Raw genomic sequence first — 16,361 nt, forward strand, 5'->3', positions numbered from 1 at the left:
CCTCTACTTGCAGTCTGTTCACATATGCCTCCATGGTGTACCCCTTGGCCGCAGCTTCGTCTGAACCTTTTGCGTGGCCCTAAGGACTCAGTTAACCCCGCCGCTCTTCGCTGTCTCTTCCTCTCGATCTTGATGTGTTCTGGGGGCTCTGACATGGTTTACACCGACTGCTTGATGGCTGATGGTCACGTAGGCTTTGTGTATGTTCACAGAGTGCAGTGGTTTCACTGCAGAGCTGGCGCCCATATCTCGTGCTCTTGAGCAGATCCGCTCATGCCCTGGCGCGCCATTTCTCGTGTGTACTGACTTGGTGAGCAGCCTACAAGCTATCAACCAGTGCTACCCTCACCATCCTCTGGTAGCATCTATCCAGGAGTCCATCTATGCACTGGAGCAGTCTCGTCATTCAGTGGTCTTTGTGTGGACCCCACGACACGTCGGAATCCCAGGCAACGAACTTGCAGACAGGATGGCCAAACAGGCAACCCGGAAAATTTTACTGAAGATGGGCATCTCCCATGCTGACCTGCGTTCTGTCTTATGCCGCATGGTTTTTCGGCTTTGGGAGACGGAATTGCATAACAGTATGCACAACAAACTGCAAGTCATGGAGACTATGGCTATGTGGAAGTCTTCTATGTGGTCTTCTCACAGGGAAACAGTTGTCCTCTCCCGCCTCCCACTGCTGGTCTGAGGGTAAAAATAGGCCCAAGGTATTCTTGCCTGTCATAAGAGGCGACTAAAAGGAGTTTCATACGTTTCGGCCATTATGTGATGGTCTCCTGTAGGATTTGACCTCCATTCTTCAAAATTTTCCTAAAGAGTGAGCCAATTAGGGAAGGGCACCTTACATAGTGCATTGTGTCCATCTTGCATTGAGATCGTTAGCCCACTTTCTTGTAGGCGCATTTCAGTCCCACTCATTCTCCATCTCTTGGGACAGGACACCTTCCTGGGTGCATTTTCCACCATGCGCTCTGCAATGTCTCTTTTTGTAGTGATGATGACAGTGGACTTCTTTGCACCCGTTATCCAGCATGGTAGCCAGTCTGTTGTGTGGGGATGCCATGTACCCTGTTGGTTGTAGGCCCCTGACCACACAGGGATCACTCTGCTGATGCCTGCGCCATTAACTCCCACATATGCCAAGGGGAAGATGTCCATCCCCGTGGAGTATCGGGACTCCCAGCAATGACCACCCTGCCAGGTGGCTTTTGCTGCAGCTGGGTGGCACCTGTGGAGAGGGCTCCTGGTTGGAGTGGGTGGCGTCAGGGCGGATGACACGCAATGAAGCATAGTCCATCATCTTTTGCTGATGGTGAAACACCAGCAGTCCCTAAGCGTTCACGAGCTCAATTCAATGGACAAAAGTAAAACCCCAAATCGTTCCCCTTCCTGGCCACACCATGGGAGGAACACCCGGCTAAGGATGGCAGCAGATCTTATTTGCCCCGGTGCCTTTATGTTAGAGAGCTGATGGGGAATCTTTCATGACATTGAAGGCTCAGCTTTTTGTTGAGCCTTTAGAGGTCAAATTGTGGGAGGTGGAGGGCTTGTCCAAAATGAGATCTGGGTCAGTCTTGATCAAAACAGCATCCTCTGCCCAGTCATGGGCATTACTCACTTGGGACAAGCTGAGGGACGTTTCTGTAACCATCACACCCCATAAGAGGTGAAATATGGTCCAGGGACCTTCTTTTGCAGTCCAGTGATGAGCCGCCCATCAATTTAGAGTGGCAAGGTGTACATTTCGTCCAGAGTGTCCACCGGGGTCTGAGGGATAATCAGGTTGCCACCGGTGCTTTCGTCTTGGCCTTCGAGGGTGATATGTTGCCCGAGAAGGTCAAGTTGATGGTCTACTGCTGTGATGTAAAGCGCTACATCCCTCCCCCAGTACGGTGCTTTAGATGCTGGAAGTCCGCCCATATGTCTTCCTGCTGTACTTCCAGTGTCACATATCGAGATTGCTGATGCCCATCACATCCCAATACTCCATGTGTCCCACCTCCCACCTCTGTCAACTGCGGAAAGCACCATTTGCCTTGCTGGCCAGACTGCAAGATTCTCCAGAAAGAAAGGTAAATCATGGAGTAAAAGACACTTGACCGACTGACCTGCACTTAGGCTGAGAGAAAATTTGAACGCCTACATCCTGTGCATATAACATCATCTTATGCTGCTGGTACAACAGTTCTGGGACCATCAGCTCCACCAATTCCAGTCACCTCTCAGAGCCAGAAGACTACACCTGTCCCCTTGATTGGGGGGGGGGGGGGGGGAATTCCCCCCCTGTTGCTCCTGCACCACATACTTCAGAAGAAACCCCCCCCCCCCCCAACCATTGGGGACATCAGTCCCCACTTCCAAGCCAGAGAAGCTTACAACTTCTTCGGCTTCTCTCGATAGGAAGGGGTCCCTTGGGTCGCGCCCTTCCCAGATTTCTGCTAGTGGAGATGACACCCGCCAGTGGCTGAAGAGCCCCAAAGTGGCTTTTTATAGGAATTCACACTCATACTCAGTCCCAGAGACTGAGCCAGTGAAGTCCTCACAGTCAGGGAAACACAAGGAGCAGTGAGTTAAATCTAAAAAGAAACCCCCTAAGACCAAAGAAATAGTGATGGCACCCACACCACCACTACTTACAAGCTCGGTGTGTGAGGATGGAATGGAGATTTTGGTGTCCACTGAGGACCTAGATCTCGCCAGACCCTCAAACACAATGGATAATAAAATACAGGTAATAAGTCGGTGGCAGCAGGTGACCCTGAGGTGTGAACTACCTCATTGGATGTTCCATGCCTCCCCAGTCTCATGACGATATCCTCTAGTGGAATTGTGGCGGTTTTTTCCACCACCTGGCTGAGCTACGGCAACTGTTAGGCTTTACACCAGCATTGCCCTCCAGGAAACCTGGTTCCCAGCAGTGCAGACCCCTGCCCTCCGTAGCTACAAGGGATATTACAGGAACCGTAGCGACTATAGTGGAGTATCAGGTGGAGTTTGCATTTATGTCCTAAAGTAAGTCTGTTGTGAAACTGTGCCCCTTCAAACCCCTCTTAAAGCTGTGGCTGTCAGAATAAGGAAGATGCAGGAAATGACTGTCTGCAATGTATATCTTCCTCCAGATGGTGCAGTATCTCTGAATGTATTAGCTGCACTGATTGATCAACTCCCTAAACCTTTCATACTTTTGGGAGATTTTAACACCCATAACTCCTTGTGGGGTGGGACTGTGCTTTCTGGCTGAGGCAGAGATATGTAAACTTTACTCTGTTCGACCTCTGCCTCTTAAATACTGGGGCCGCCACCCATTTCAGTGTGGCTCATGATAATTACTTGGCTATTGATTTATCAATCTGCAGCCCAGGACTTCTCCCACCTATCCACTGGGAGATCACATGATGACCTGTGTGGTAGTGACCACTACCCCATCTTCCTGTCACTGCCCCAGCATCAGGCCCATGGACACCTGCCCATATGGGCTTTATACTAGGCAGACTAGGAAACGTTCACCTTCTGATGTCACCGTTGAATCTCCTCATATGGTAACATTGATGTGATGGTTGACCAGGTGACTACAGCAATTGTTTCTGCGGCAAGAAATGTGATCCCTCACTCTTTAGGGTGCCCAACGTGTAAGGCAGTCCCTTGGTGGTCACCGGAAGTCGCTGAAGCAATTAAGGACCGTTGGCGAGCTCTACAGCGGCAAAAGCAGCAGCCTTTCCTGGAGCACCTCATAGCTATTAAATGGCTCCGTACCCAAGTTCACCAGCTTATCAAATGATGGAAGCAGGAGTGTTGGGAAAGATACATCTTGACCATTGGGTACCGTACGTCACCTTCCCAAGTCTGGGCAAAGATCAAATGTCTTTTTGGGTACCAGACCACAACAGGTGTTCCTAGTGTTACCATAAATGGTGTGTTATCTACCGATGCAAATGCGATTGCCGAGCACTTTGCTCAAGCCTCTGTGTCGGGGAATTACCCCCCAGCCTTTCGCACTCTCAAACAGTGGCTGGAAGGGAACATCCTCTGATTCACTACATGCCACAGTGAATCCTATAATGCCCCATTTACAGAGTGGGAGCTCCTCAATGCCCTCGCACATTGCTCGAATACTGCTCCTGGGCCAGATCAGATCCACAGCCAGATGACTAAACGTCTCTCATCTTACTACAGGCAACATCTCGTCATTATCTTCAACCGTATCTGGTGTGATGGCATCTTTCCATTGCAGTTGTAGGAGATCACCATCATTCCAGTGCTCAAACCCGGTAACAACTCACTTGATGTGTATAGCTATATGCCAATCAGCCTCAAGAACGTTCTTTGTAAGGTGCTGGAACGTATGGTATGTAGTCGGTTGGGTTGGGTCCTTTAGTGACATGGCCTACTGGCTCCGTGTCAGGGAGGCTTCCGCCAGGGTCGCTATACTGCTGATAATTTTGTGTCCCTCGAGTCATCCACAAAGCACAGTCATGGACTCTAGCTCACAGCTTCCAGTTTTCAGCCGCAAAGTTGTGTGTCGTGTACGTCTGTCGGCATTGTACCGTTCATCTGGACCCAGAACTTTACCTTCGTAATGACCCACTCACTGTAGTGGAGACATATTGATTCTTAGGACTGATTTTTGGTACTCGATTGACTTTGTTTCCTCACCTTCGTCAGCTTAAGCAGTAGTGGTGGCAGCACCTTAATGCCTTCCGTTGCTTGAGCAACACCAATTGGGGTGCAGATCGCTCTACACTGCTGTGGCTCTACAGAGCCCTTGTCCAATCCCAAATTGACTATGGGAGTGTGGTTTATAGTTCGGCAGCGACCTCAGTGTTGCATTTACTTGACCCTGTGCATGACTGCGGGTTTTGACTAGTGACAGGAGCTTTTAGTAAGAGTCCAGTGATAAGACTTGCGCAACTGCTCGCCAGTTACACTGCACACATTTGTATTTCTCCTGAGGATCCTAATAACCGTCTCCTTTTTCCTGCCCGCAGAAGTCCATCTCCCACATCGCCGGCCCAGATTGGGGCTAATGATTGCGGTTCACGTGCGGTGTCTTCTCTCCGAACTGGAGTCCTTCCCTTCACCACCTCTACTTGCGATCCATTCACATACATCTCCATGGTGGACACCTTGGCCACAGCTTCATCTGGACCTTTTACATGGCACTAAGGACTCCATTAATCCTGCGGCTCTCCGCTCTCACTTCCTCTCGATTCTTGACGTGTTCCGGTGCTCTGAAGTGGTTTACACTGACGGCTTGATGGCTGATGGTCACGTTGGTTTTGCCTATGTTCATGGCGGCCATATTGAACAGCATTCGTTACCCGATGGCTGCAGTGTATTCAGTGGAGAGCTGGTGGCCATTTCTTGTGCACTTCAGTATCTCCATTCATGCCCTGGGAAGTCTTTTCTTTTATGTACTGACTCCTTGAGCAGCCTGAAAACTATCGACCTGTGCTGCCCTTGTCATCCTTTGGTAGCATCCATCCAGGTGTCCAGCTATGCCCTGGAATGGCCCAGTCATTCAGTGGTGACCCCTGGTCACGTCGGAATCACAGGAAATGAACTTGCTGAAAAGTGGGCCAAGCAGGCTACACGGAAACCGCTTCTGGAGATGGACATCCCCGCAACTGACCTGAGTATGTTATTACGCCGCAAGGTTTTTCAGCTTTGGGAGACGGAATGGCAAAATCTCAGTATGCACAACAAACTGCGAGCCATTAAGGGGGCCACAAATGTGTGGAATTCCTCAATGAGGGCCTCTCACAGGGACTCCATGGTTCTATGCCAGCTCCACATTGGCCATGCGTGGGTGGTCCATGGCTACCTCCTGCACTGTGAAGACCCATTTCAGTGTCTGTATGGTGCCTGGTTGACAGTAGCCCATATTCTGGTGCACTGTCCCACTTTGACTATCCAGCAACGAAATCTTGGGTAACCGGTCTTGTTGCCATTCATTTTATCTGACAACACCTCAGTGGCTGATTTAATTTTACGATTTACTTGTGAGGGTGGGTTTTATGATTGGATCTCAGTTTTAGTGCATGTCATTTGCCCCTCTCTCTCTTCCACCCTAGTGGAGGTTTTAATGTGTTGTAGGGTGGCTGGCTTTTCCTTTTTATTTTCTTGGTCGGCCAGCCACTGTAATCTTCTTTCTTGTTTTACTCTCTTCTGTTTCTAGTGTCTCCCAGTTGTTTTCTTGTCCTCTTTTGTTCCTTTTAGTGTTTGTTGTCTTTCCTTTGTTCTTGTGGTTATTCCTTTCTTTCCATTTTGTGTTATATGTCTCGTCTGTTTTATTCTCACACTTGTGGCATTGTTTAGTTAGGAACAAGGGACCGATGACCTCGTAATTTGGTCCCCCCCGCCCCCTCTTTTAAACCAACCAATGAACCAAGGCCTACGACACAGCTTGGCAGCATCACATCCTCCTTACCCTCAGGGTCTTTGGGCCCCCCTCCCAATTTTTATTCACCAGGTCCTGTCTGGCTGGTCATTCAGAGTCCGGATTGGCACTGTTCTCAGCTTTCTGCAGACCCAGGAGAATGGTGTTCCACAGAGCTCAGTATTAAATGTCCTTTTTCTAATCATTATTGATGGAGTTGTGGCCTGTGCCAGATCATAGGTCACCCTTGTTCTGTGTGTGGAAGATTTCTGTATTTGGCTAAGATACCACTCGGTGGCCTCTTCAGAACAACTACTTCAGGACGTCATCTGGCATGCTTCCACATGGACACTCTCACACAGGTTTCAATTCTCTTCCCTTTAGTCAAGGGTGGTGCATTTCTGTCGCCGTGTTACAGCCCATCCTCATCCAGAACTTTTACCTCACCGCCCAACACCTGACCTTGGTCCCCCAGTTCCATTTATTGGGTCTTCTTTTTTACAAGAAGCTCTTTTGGTTGCCCCATATCCATCATCCGAAGATTGGCTTTTTTTGTAAACTCAATATTCTTCGTTTCCTTGCCCACAAATCTTGGGGTACGGAAAGTCCCACCCTTCTCTGCTTTTACAGGGCATTGGTTCTGTCCCATTTGGACTATGGATCAGCTGTCCCTTCCACATTACTCCTCTTGGATCTGGTTCACCATCGTGGCATCCGTTTAGCCACTGATGCCATGACCACTAGCACTGTCAACAGTCTTCTGGTTGACACTGGGATCCTTCACCCTTTGATTTGACTGTCCAAGCTCCTGGTTTCCTGTACCATTGCTCTTTCCGTGCTTACCTTTCTTATTCTATTCTTTTCACAACTTTGGGCCATCCAGTGCCCGCTGCCCACTCTCAGGTGGGTTTCTTAGTTGGGCTCTGCCTCACTTCTCTCCTCTATGACATCTGTCTCCCCTCCTTGTCCTCTTCCCCATGTTCTCTCCCAACTACCCCTCCTTGGTTAGATCCTTGGCTACAGATTCAGATGGATCTTTTCTGGGACCAAAAGCCTCCATCATTCCAATGGTGTTCCAATGTTTGTTTCAAACACTTACAGGAGTCTCAATATGCCATTGTTTTTTATACCAATAGCTCGAAATATGCTTATCATGTGGGATACGCCTTCACATCTTCTGTTGGCATGGAACACCATCTCTTGCCTGCCACATGTGTGGTGTTTACTATGGAATTGATGGCCATGTATCAGGCCCTCTGTTTTATTAAACAGTCCTCTCTCACCTGAGTTTTGTTATTATGGACTTGATGAGTGGCCTTCAGGACTATCACTTAGTGCTTTTTTCCCACCACCTCTTAGTTTCTGCCATCAACGACCTTCTTGCTGATCTTGATGGTGCTGCTTGTTTGGTTGATTTCCTTTGGGTTCCTGGCCACATAGGTATCCCAGGCAATGAACTTGCTGATCATTTGGCTGTGGGGGTAACCACTTACCGACATTATCCGTCACCCCTCCATGGGCTGATTTATAGCTTCACATCAAATCCTTTTCTGCTCTATCATGGGCTGATTCTTGGAAGGCCACCCCCTTGTCTAATAAACTTTGTACCGTCAAGGAGACTCCCACCATGTGATGTTCTTACCGCTGTCTCTCCTGGTGGGAATCTACCATCCTCTGCTGTCTTGTATTGGCTGTACTAGGGTGGGTTGGTTAGTCCTCAGCACAGGCATTGGTTATGGAGTCTTTAACCTTGCCTCAACACTGGCCAGGTTCTCCATCCCCCCCACCCCCCAGATCTTTGAGAAATACTGGGAACTTAACAAAAACATCCACTGACTTCTAGCGAGCCTACGACAGCATCCACAGAAGTAGCCTCTACAACACCTTACAAGTATTAAGTATAACCAGTAAAATCACTAGGATGATACAACTGTGTATGGATGGCTCCCAGGCAGCAGTGAAGTTCAGAGGATCCATATCCTCCACCTTTCCAATTAAAACAGGGTTACGACAGGGAGACACTCTTTTATGTGTCCTCTTCAAGCTTGCATTAAAGAAAGTGGTTCAGGAGAGTAATTTACATCTATACAATGGTCTCTGATTTGAATACAGTGAAGTAAAACTCCTGGCTAATGCAGATGATATAGTGTTGCTGAGTGAAACTGAAGAAGAACTGAAAGACATGTACAGATCTCTCAGGCAGAGTGCCAGCAAATTCGGGCTTTTGATTAACCAAGAGAAAACCGAATATATGGAAATAGGTAGAATCATAAACCCAAATCCTTACTTTGAAATTGACCAACATTCTAAATTCAGAAAAGTTCTCCATTTTAAATACCTTGGATCACGTTTCAGCAGTAAAAAGATCATAACAATGGATATAAATGAAAGAATAGCCTCAGGGTCAAGATGTCTGTACTCACTAATCAGCCCACTCAAAAGTAAATCTTTGTCAATCACCACAAAGATGAAGATATACAACACTATTATCTGCCCCATAGTACTGTGCGGTTCGGAAAGCTGGACGCTTACAAAGAACGAAAGAGAAAAACTGAATGTTTTTGAAAGAAAAGTAATGATAAAAATCTGGGGACCTGTGTTGGAGAATGGCGTATGGAGAATTCGAAAGAACAATGAAATTCATCAGTTAATGAATCAACCCACTATCATCCAGAAATTAAAAAGTAGGAGACTGCAATGGGCAGGACATCAGGCCAGAATGGAAAACAACAGAATCACCAAGAAAGCATTTGAAGGAACTCTCCAGGCAACAAGACCATTGGGCCGACCTCGTACAAGGTGGAAAAGGACATCACAGCATTAGGAATCTCCGCAGGGTGGAGAGAGGCTGCGAGAGACAGGAGGCGGTGGAAGCAGATCGTTGATGCAGCGCGTGGTCTGCAGGGCCTGTAATCACTGAGAAAAGAGAGAGAGTGTGTGTGCAGTTTAGTGTAAAATATTAAATTCATTGTGTGTTTGTGTGTGTCAAGTAGCCACAGTTCTGCACTTTAATAATTGTCTAGTGTATAGTTCCACCATCTTTGGTATGGATAGGGACTGTGATTGATGTGTTCAGATGCAAGTAGAGTTGGTGACCCTTCGTGCTCAGCTGGCAGAAACCTTGAGCAGTGTCATTTCAAGGAACAACGGTGTGGGATTTTATAATTTATCTCGTGGTGAATGAAATCAGAGAAGTCAGTTATGTGAGTTCATACTTTGATTGGCATGTGGGAGACTCATAATTAGTATGAGTTTTATCTAAATATTTGCATTTTGTGAACATTTAATGTTTTGCTGTCAGGATTTATATTGCCATATATTAAGTATTGTGAGTTATTAAGAAGAGACAGATATTATTTGATTTATTTCTAGATATCAGTGAAGCAAGTGTATGTAACACTTACTGCCAAACTTTGCAACTGCCACCAATTTACTTAGGATGATATATCAATTAGCCTGAACCAAAACCCATATTCATATGCTTAGTAAGGGACTAATTTGCCTGGATTTAATGTGTTATCATTTTACAGGGTCGAGCTGCAGATTTGAAGTATGTGGAGAGTGCTGCCAGAATGATTGCAGATATGGCCACAGGTGACAAGATAGTTGTTGAAAAGAGCACTGTACCTGTAAGGGCAGCAGAAAGTATACTCAACATCCTGAGAGCAAATAAAAAGCCAGGTGTATCGTATCAGGTATGGATGTTTACTTCACCATTATAGATATCATAACTCATTACAAAATATGCATAAGTTAATGTAAGTAGAAAGCTGATGACAAATCCAGAAGATTATGAACTAGCATAGGAAATGAATTTGTGTATGTGTTTTCGGTCTTCCTGTAGGTATCGGGAACCAATGTTATTTGTTTGCTGTTATGGGAAGAACATGTAACATGTTTCAGTACTAGTAAGGTGTAGCATGTTCTGTGTTGCCTGCTGTAATTCTATTTTACAGAAGCAGTGGATCATATCTGCCATGTTTGCCTTAACTGATAAAATACTGAAGTTGTTGTTGGTGTGGTCTTCAGCATGGAGAGCTGCACCAAACCAATCTTCAGACTGCTCTATTCTGTGCAAACCTCTTCATCTACACCCTTGTGAATCTGCTTACTGTATTCATCTCTTAGTCTACAGTTTTTACCTCCCACACTTCTCTCCAGTACTTAAACTGGTGAACCCATGATGTCTCAAAATGTGTCCTGCCACCCAACCCCACTCTTCTACTAAAGTTATGCCACAAATTTCTTGTCTCACCAATTCTGTTAAGTACCTCTTCATTAATTATGCGATCTACCCATCTGATCTGCAGCATTCTTCTAAAGCACTATATTTCAAAAGCTTCTATTTTCCTCTGGTCTAAACTGTTCATCATTCATGTTTCACTTCCATACATGGCTACGCTCCGCAAAATACTTTCAAAAAAGGTTACCTGACACATAAATGTATTTTCAATGATGACAAATCTCTTTTCTTCAGAAACACATTTCTTGCCATTGCCGGTCTTCACTTTATATCCTCTCTGCTTCAGCTAGTGTCAGTTAGTTTGCTTCCCAAATAGCAAGATGTGTCTCCTATGTTAAGTGCCTTGTTTCCTAATCTAATTCCCTCAGAATCACTTGAGTTAAGTAGACTAAATTCCATTATTGCTGTTTTACTTGTGGTTTTTATTATATAGCCTCCTTTCAAGACAGTGTTCATCCCATTCAACTGCTCTTCCACGTCTTTTGTTGTCTGTGACAGAATTACAGGGTCATCAGCAAATCTCAGAGTTTTTATTTCTTCTGTCTGTACCTTAATTCCTACTCCAAGTTTTTCTTTGGTTTCCTTTACTGCTTGGTCAATGTACAGATGGAATAATGTTAGGGATAGACCGGACACTTGTTGCACTCCCTTCTCAACATCTGCTTCCCTTCATACCCCTTGACTCTTACAGCTGCCATGCGGTTTCTGTACAAGTTGTGAATACCCTTTCTCTCCCTGTATTTTATCCCTACTACCTTCAGAATTTCAAAGACGTATTCCAATCAAGAGTGTCGAAAGCTTTCTCCAAGTCTACAAAAACTATAAATATAGGTTTGCCTTTCCTTAACTTATGTTCCAAGATAAGTCATAGGTTCAGTGTTGCTTTGCATGTGCCTTCATTTCTACAGAATCCTAACTGATCTTCACTGAGGTCAGGATCTACCAGTCTTTCCATTCTTGGTAAATAATTTGTGCTAGTATTTTTCAACAATTACTAAGTAAACTGATAGTTCAGTAATTTTCACATTTCTCAGCAATTGCTTTCTTCAGAGTTGGAATTATTACATTTGTCTTGAAGTCTGAGGGAATTTCACCTGTCTTATACATCTTGTTGATTATATGGAAGAGTTTTGTGATGGTTGGTTCTCCCAAGAGTATTAGTAATTGTGACAGAATGTTGTCTACTCGTGGGACCTTGTTTATACTTCGATATTTCAGTGCTCTGTCAAATTCTTCTTGCAATGTCACTTCTGCCATTTCATCTTCATCTATATCCTCTTCTGTTCCTATAGTATTGCCTTCAGATTCATCTCCCTTGTATAGACTGTCTTTATCACCTTTCAGCTTTCCCTTCTTCGCCTAGGACTGGTTTTCCATCTGAGCTCTTGATATTCATACAGCTATTTCTCTTTTCTCCAAAGCCCACTTCAATTTCTCCTGTAGGCAGTATCTATTTTCCCCTTGTGGTCTATGCATCTGCATCCTTACATTTGTTCTCTAGCCATTCCTCATTAGCTACTTTGCTCTTCCTATTAGTATAACTGCTTAGACATTTCTAATTCTTTTTGACTTCTTCACTTGCTGCAATTTTTAGTTTCTCTTTTCATAAATTAAATTCGTGATCTCCTGTGTTATCCAAAGATTTCTGCTAGGCCTTGTCTTTTTACGTACTTGATCCTCTGCTACCTTCACTATTTCATCTCCCAAGGCTACCCATTCATCTTCCACTGTATTACTTTCTCCTTGTCTAATCAACTGTTGCTTAATGCTCCATGTCCTTAATTTCCTACCTTAATGCAATTTCTTCAGTTTAATCTGCAGTTCATAACCAGTAAGTTGTGATCAGAGTCCACACCTACCCTGGAAGTGTATTAAAATTTAAAACCTGGTTCTGAAATATCTGTCTTGCCATTATATAATCAGTCTGAAACGTTCCGGTGTCTCCAGGTCTCTTCAATGTATACAGCTTTCTTTCACAATTCTACATCTACATGGATACTCTGCAAATCACACTCAAGTGCCTGGCAGAGGGTTTATTGAACCACCTTCAAATTCTGTATTATTCTAATCTCGTATAGTGTGCGGAAGGAATGAACACCTATATCTTTCCGTACGAGCTCTGATTTCCCTTATTTTATCACAGTGATCATTCCTCCCTGTGTAGGTCGGTGTCAACAAAATATTTTCGCATTCGGAGGAGAAAGTTGGTGATTGGAATTGCGTGATAAGATTCTGTCACAACTAAAAATGCCTTTCTTTTAATAATTCCAACCCAAATCCTGTATAATTTCTGACACTCTCTCCCATATTTCGTGATAATACAAAACTTGCTGCCTTTCTCTGAATTTTTTTAATGTACTCCGTCAGTCCTATCTGGTAAGACTCCCACACTGCATAGCAGTGTTCTAAAAGAGGACGAACAAGCATAGTGTAGGCAGTCTGTTACATTTTCTAAGTGTCCTGCCAATAAAACATAGTCTTTGATTAGCCTTCCCCCACAACATTTTCTATGTGTTCCTTCCAATTTAAGTTGTTTCGTAATTGTAATACCTAGGTATTTAGTTGAATTTATGGCTTTTAGATTAGACTGATTTATCCTGTTACCGAAGTTTGAATTCCTTTTAGCACTCATGTGGATGACCTCACACTTTTCATTATTTTGGGTCAACTGCCATTTTTTTCACCATTCAGATATCTTTTCTAAATTGTTTTGCAGTTTGTGTTTTGATCTTCTAATGACTTTATTAGTCGATAAATGACAGTGTCATGTGCAAACAACTGAAGACGGTTGTTCAGATTGTCTCCCAAATCGTTTATATAGATATGGAACAGCAGAGGGCCTATAACATTACCTTGGGGATTGCCAGAAATCACTTCTGTTTTACTCGATGACTTTCCATCAATTACTACAAACTGTGACCTCCCTGACAGGAAATCACAAACCCAGTCACATAACTGAGACAATATTCCATAAGCATGCAATTTCACTATGAGCTGCTTGGGTGGTACAGTGTGAAAAGCCTTCCGGAAATCCAGAAATACGTAATCGATCTGAAATCCCTTGTCAAAAGCACACACACTTCATGTCAATAAAGAGCTAGTTGTGTTTCGCAGGAACGACGTTTTCTAAACCCATGTTGACTGTATATCATTAGACCGTTTTCTTCGAGGTAATTCATAATGCTCAAACACAATGTATGTTCCAGAATCCTGCCGCATATCGACACTAATGATACGGGCCTGTAATTTAGTGGATTACTCCTACCACCTTCCTTGAATATTGGTGTGACATGTACAACTTCCCAGTCTTTGGGTACGGATCTTTCGTTGAGCAAACAGTTGTATATGATGCTTAAGTATGGAATTAATGCATCAGCATACTCCGAAAGGAACCTAATTGGTATACAGTCTGGACCAGAAGACTTGCTTTTATTAAGTGATCTAATTTGCTTCACTACTCCGAGGATATTTAATTCTACGTTACTCATATTGGCAGCTGTTCTCAATTCAAATTATGGAATATTTACTTTGTCTTCTTTTGTGAAGGCATTTCGGAAGGCTGTGTTTAGTAACTCTGCTTTGGCAGCACTGTCTTCGATAGTATCTCCATTGCTATCGCACAGAGAAGGCATTGATTGTTTCTTGCCGCTAACATACTTCACATACGACGAGAATCTCCTTGGATTTTCTGCCAGGTTTTGAGACAGTTTCGTTGTGGAAACTGTTATAAGTATCTCGCATTTTAGTCCGCACTGAATTTTGAACTTCTGTAAAAGATTGCCGATCTTGGGGATTTTATGTCCGTTTAAATTTGCTATGTTTGTTTTGTTGTTTCTGCAGCAGTGTTCCAACCCGTTTAGTGTACCAAGCAGGTTCAGCTCCATTGTTTGTTAATTTATTTGGTATAAATCTCTCAATTGGTGCCAATACTATTTCTTTGAATTTAAGCCACATCTGGTCTACATTTATGTTATTAATTTGGAACGAGTGGAGATTGTCTCTCAGGAAGGCCTCAAGCAGAATTTTTATCTGCTTTTTTGAATAGGTATATTTTTCACTTATTTTTCGAGAATTTGGGGATTACAATATTCAATCTCACTACGACAACCCTGTGTTCACTAATACCTATATTGATTTTCATGCTGGTTATTAACTCAGGATTATTTGTTATTAAGAGGTGAAGTGTGTTTTCACAACCATTTACTATTCACGTGGGCTCATGAACTAACTGCTCGAAATAATTTTCAGAGAATGCATTTAGCACAATTTCCGATTATATTTTATGTGTACCTACAGGATTAAACATGTATTTTCGCCAATATATCGAGGGTAAATTAAAGTCACCACCACCTATTATTGTATGAGTCGGGTACATGTTTGAAACCAAACTCAATTTTTCTTTGAACCTTTCAACAATTGTATCATCTGAATTGGGAGGTTGGTAAAAGGATCCAATTATTATTTTATTCTGGTTGCCAACAGTGACCTCTGCCCATACTAACTCACAGGAAGTAACTACTTCAATTTCGTGACAAGTTAAACTACTTCTGACAGCAACAAACACACCACTGCAAACTGAGTTTAGCCTATCCTTTCGGAACACCGTTAGGTTCTTCGCAAAAATTTCAGCTGAGCTTACATCTGGCTGTAGCCAGTGCCTCTAACGGTTTGAGCATCAGTGCTTTCTTTTAGCGCTTGGAGCTCTGGTACTTTCCCAACACAGCTATGACAATTTACAACTGTTATACCGATGGCTCATGTATCTACATTCTTCCTGTGCTCAGCCTGCACCCTTCGTGAATGAAGCCCTTCTTGTGTTTTCCTGAGACCCTCTAACCTAAAAAACCACTCAGTCAATGCCACACAGGCCCTGCTACCCGAGTAGCCGCCTCCTGCGTATAGTGGACACCTGACCTATTCCTGGAACCCTAAACCCAACTACCCTTTGGCGCAAATCGAGGAATCTGCAGCCTACATGGTCGCAGAACCGTCCGAGCCTCTGATTCAGACCCTCCACTCGACTCTGTACCAGAGGTCTGCAATTGGTCCTATTGACTACGCTGCAAATGATGAGCTCTGCTTTCATCGTACAAGCAAGACTGGCAGCCTTTACCACTTCTGTTAGCCAATCAAAACCAGAGAGAATCTCTTCTGATCCAAAATGACACACGTCATTGGTACCAATGTGAACAACAACATGCAGTTGGCTGCACACTGTGTTCTTCATGGCATCTGGGAGGACCCTTCCCACATCTGGAATGACTCCACCCAGTATGCATTTGGAGTGCACATTGGTTTTCTTACCCTTCTTGTAAGCCAAGTCCCTAAGGGGCCCCGTAACGTGCCTAACGTTGGAGCTCCCGACTACCAATAATCCCACTCTTTGTGATTGCCCAGATCTTGCAGGCTGAGTGGTTTTATCTCATCATACATTTCTTCTGTCTTCTCATCTTTGGAGCTAGTTAAAACTGTACTACTGTGGTGTGGTGGTAATTTATTCACTATGCTGTACTTAGCAACTTACTGCATTCCTATTTTCTTATTCATTATTAAATCTGTGCCTGCATTATCCCTATTTCATTTTGTATGTATAGCCCTTTATTCACATGAGCAGAGTCTTTTCCCTCCTCCTCCTCCTCCTCCTCCTCCTCCTCCTCCTCCTCCTACCAAATTTCAACCTATTCATTTGCCTTGTTAAATTTTCTAACCTATCTGCCTGATTAAGGAATCTAAAAT

General features: G+C 44.2%; 1 protein-coding gene across 4 annotated transcripts in view; it reads left to right on the forward strand.

Annotated features, from left to right (window-relative positions):
- LOC126266657 (UDP-glucose 6-dehydrogenase) overlaps window positions 1-16,361 on the forward strand; it is an 80,879-nt gene that overhangs the window by 16,728 nt on the left and 47,790 nt on the right. For all 4 annotated transcript variants that reach the window (XM_049971071.1, XM_049971070.1, XM_049971072.1 and 1 more), the window contains exon 4: window positions 9,913-10,077. In XM_049971071.1, the coding sequence (XP_049827028.1) occupies window positions 9,913-10,077 (165 nt within the window). The remainder of the gene's footprint in view (window positions 1-9,912; window positions 10,078-16,361) is intronic.

This window comes from Schistocerca gregaria, chromosome 4, assembly GCF_023897955.1.
Source record: "Schistocerca gregaria isolate iqSchGreg1 chromosome 4, iqSchGreg1.2, whole genome shotgun sequence".
In the NCBI taxonomy this organism is placed as follows: domain Eukaryota; kingdom Metazoa; phylum Arthropoda; class Insecta; order Orthoptera; family Acrididae; genus Schistocerca; species Schistocerca gregaria.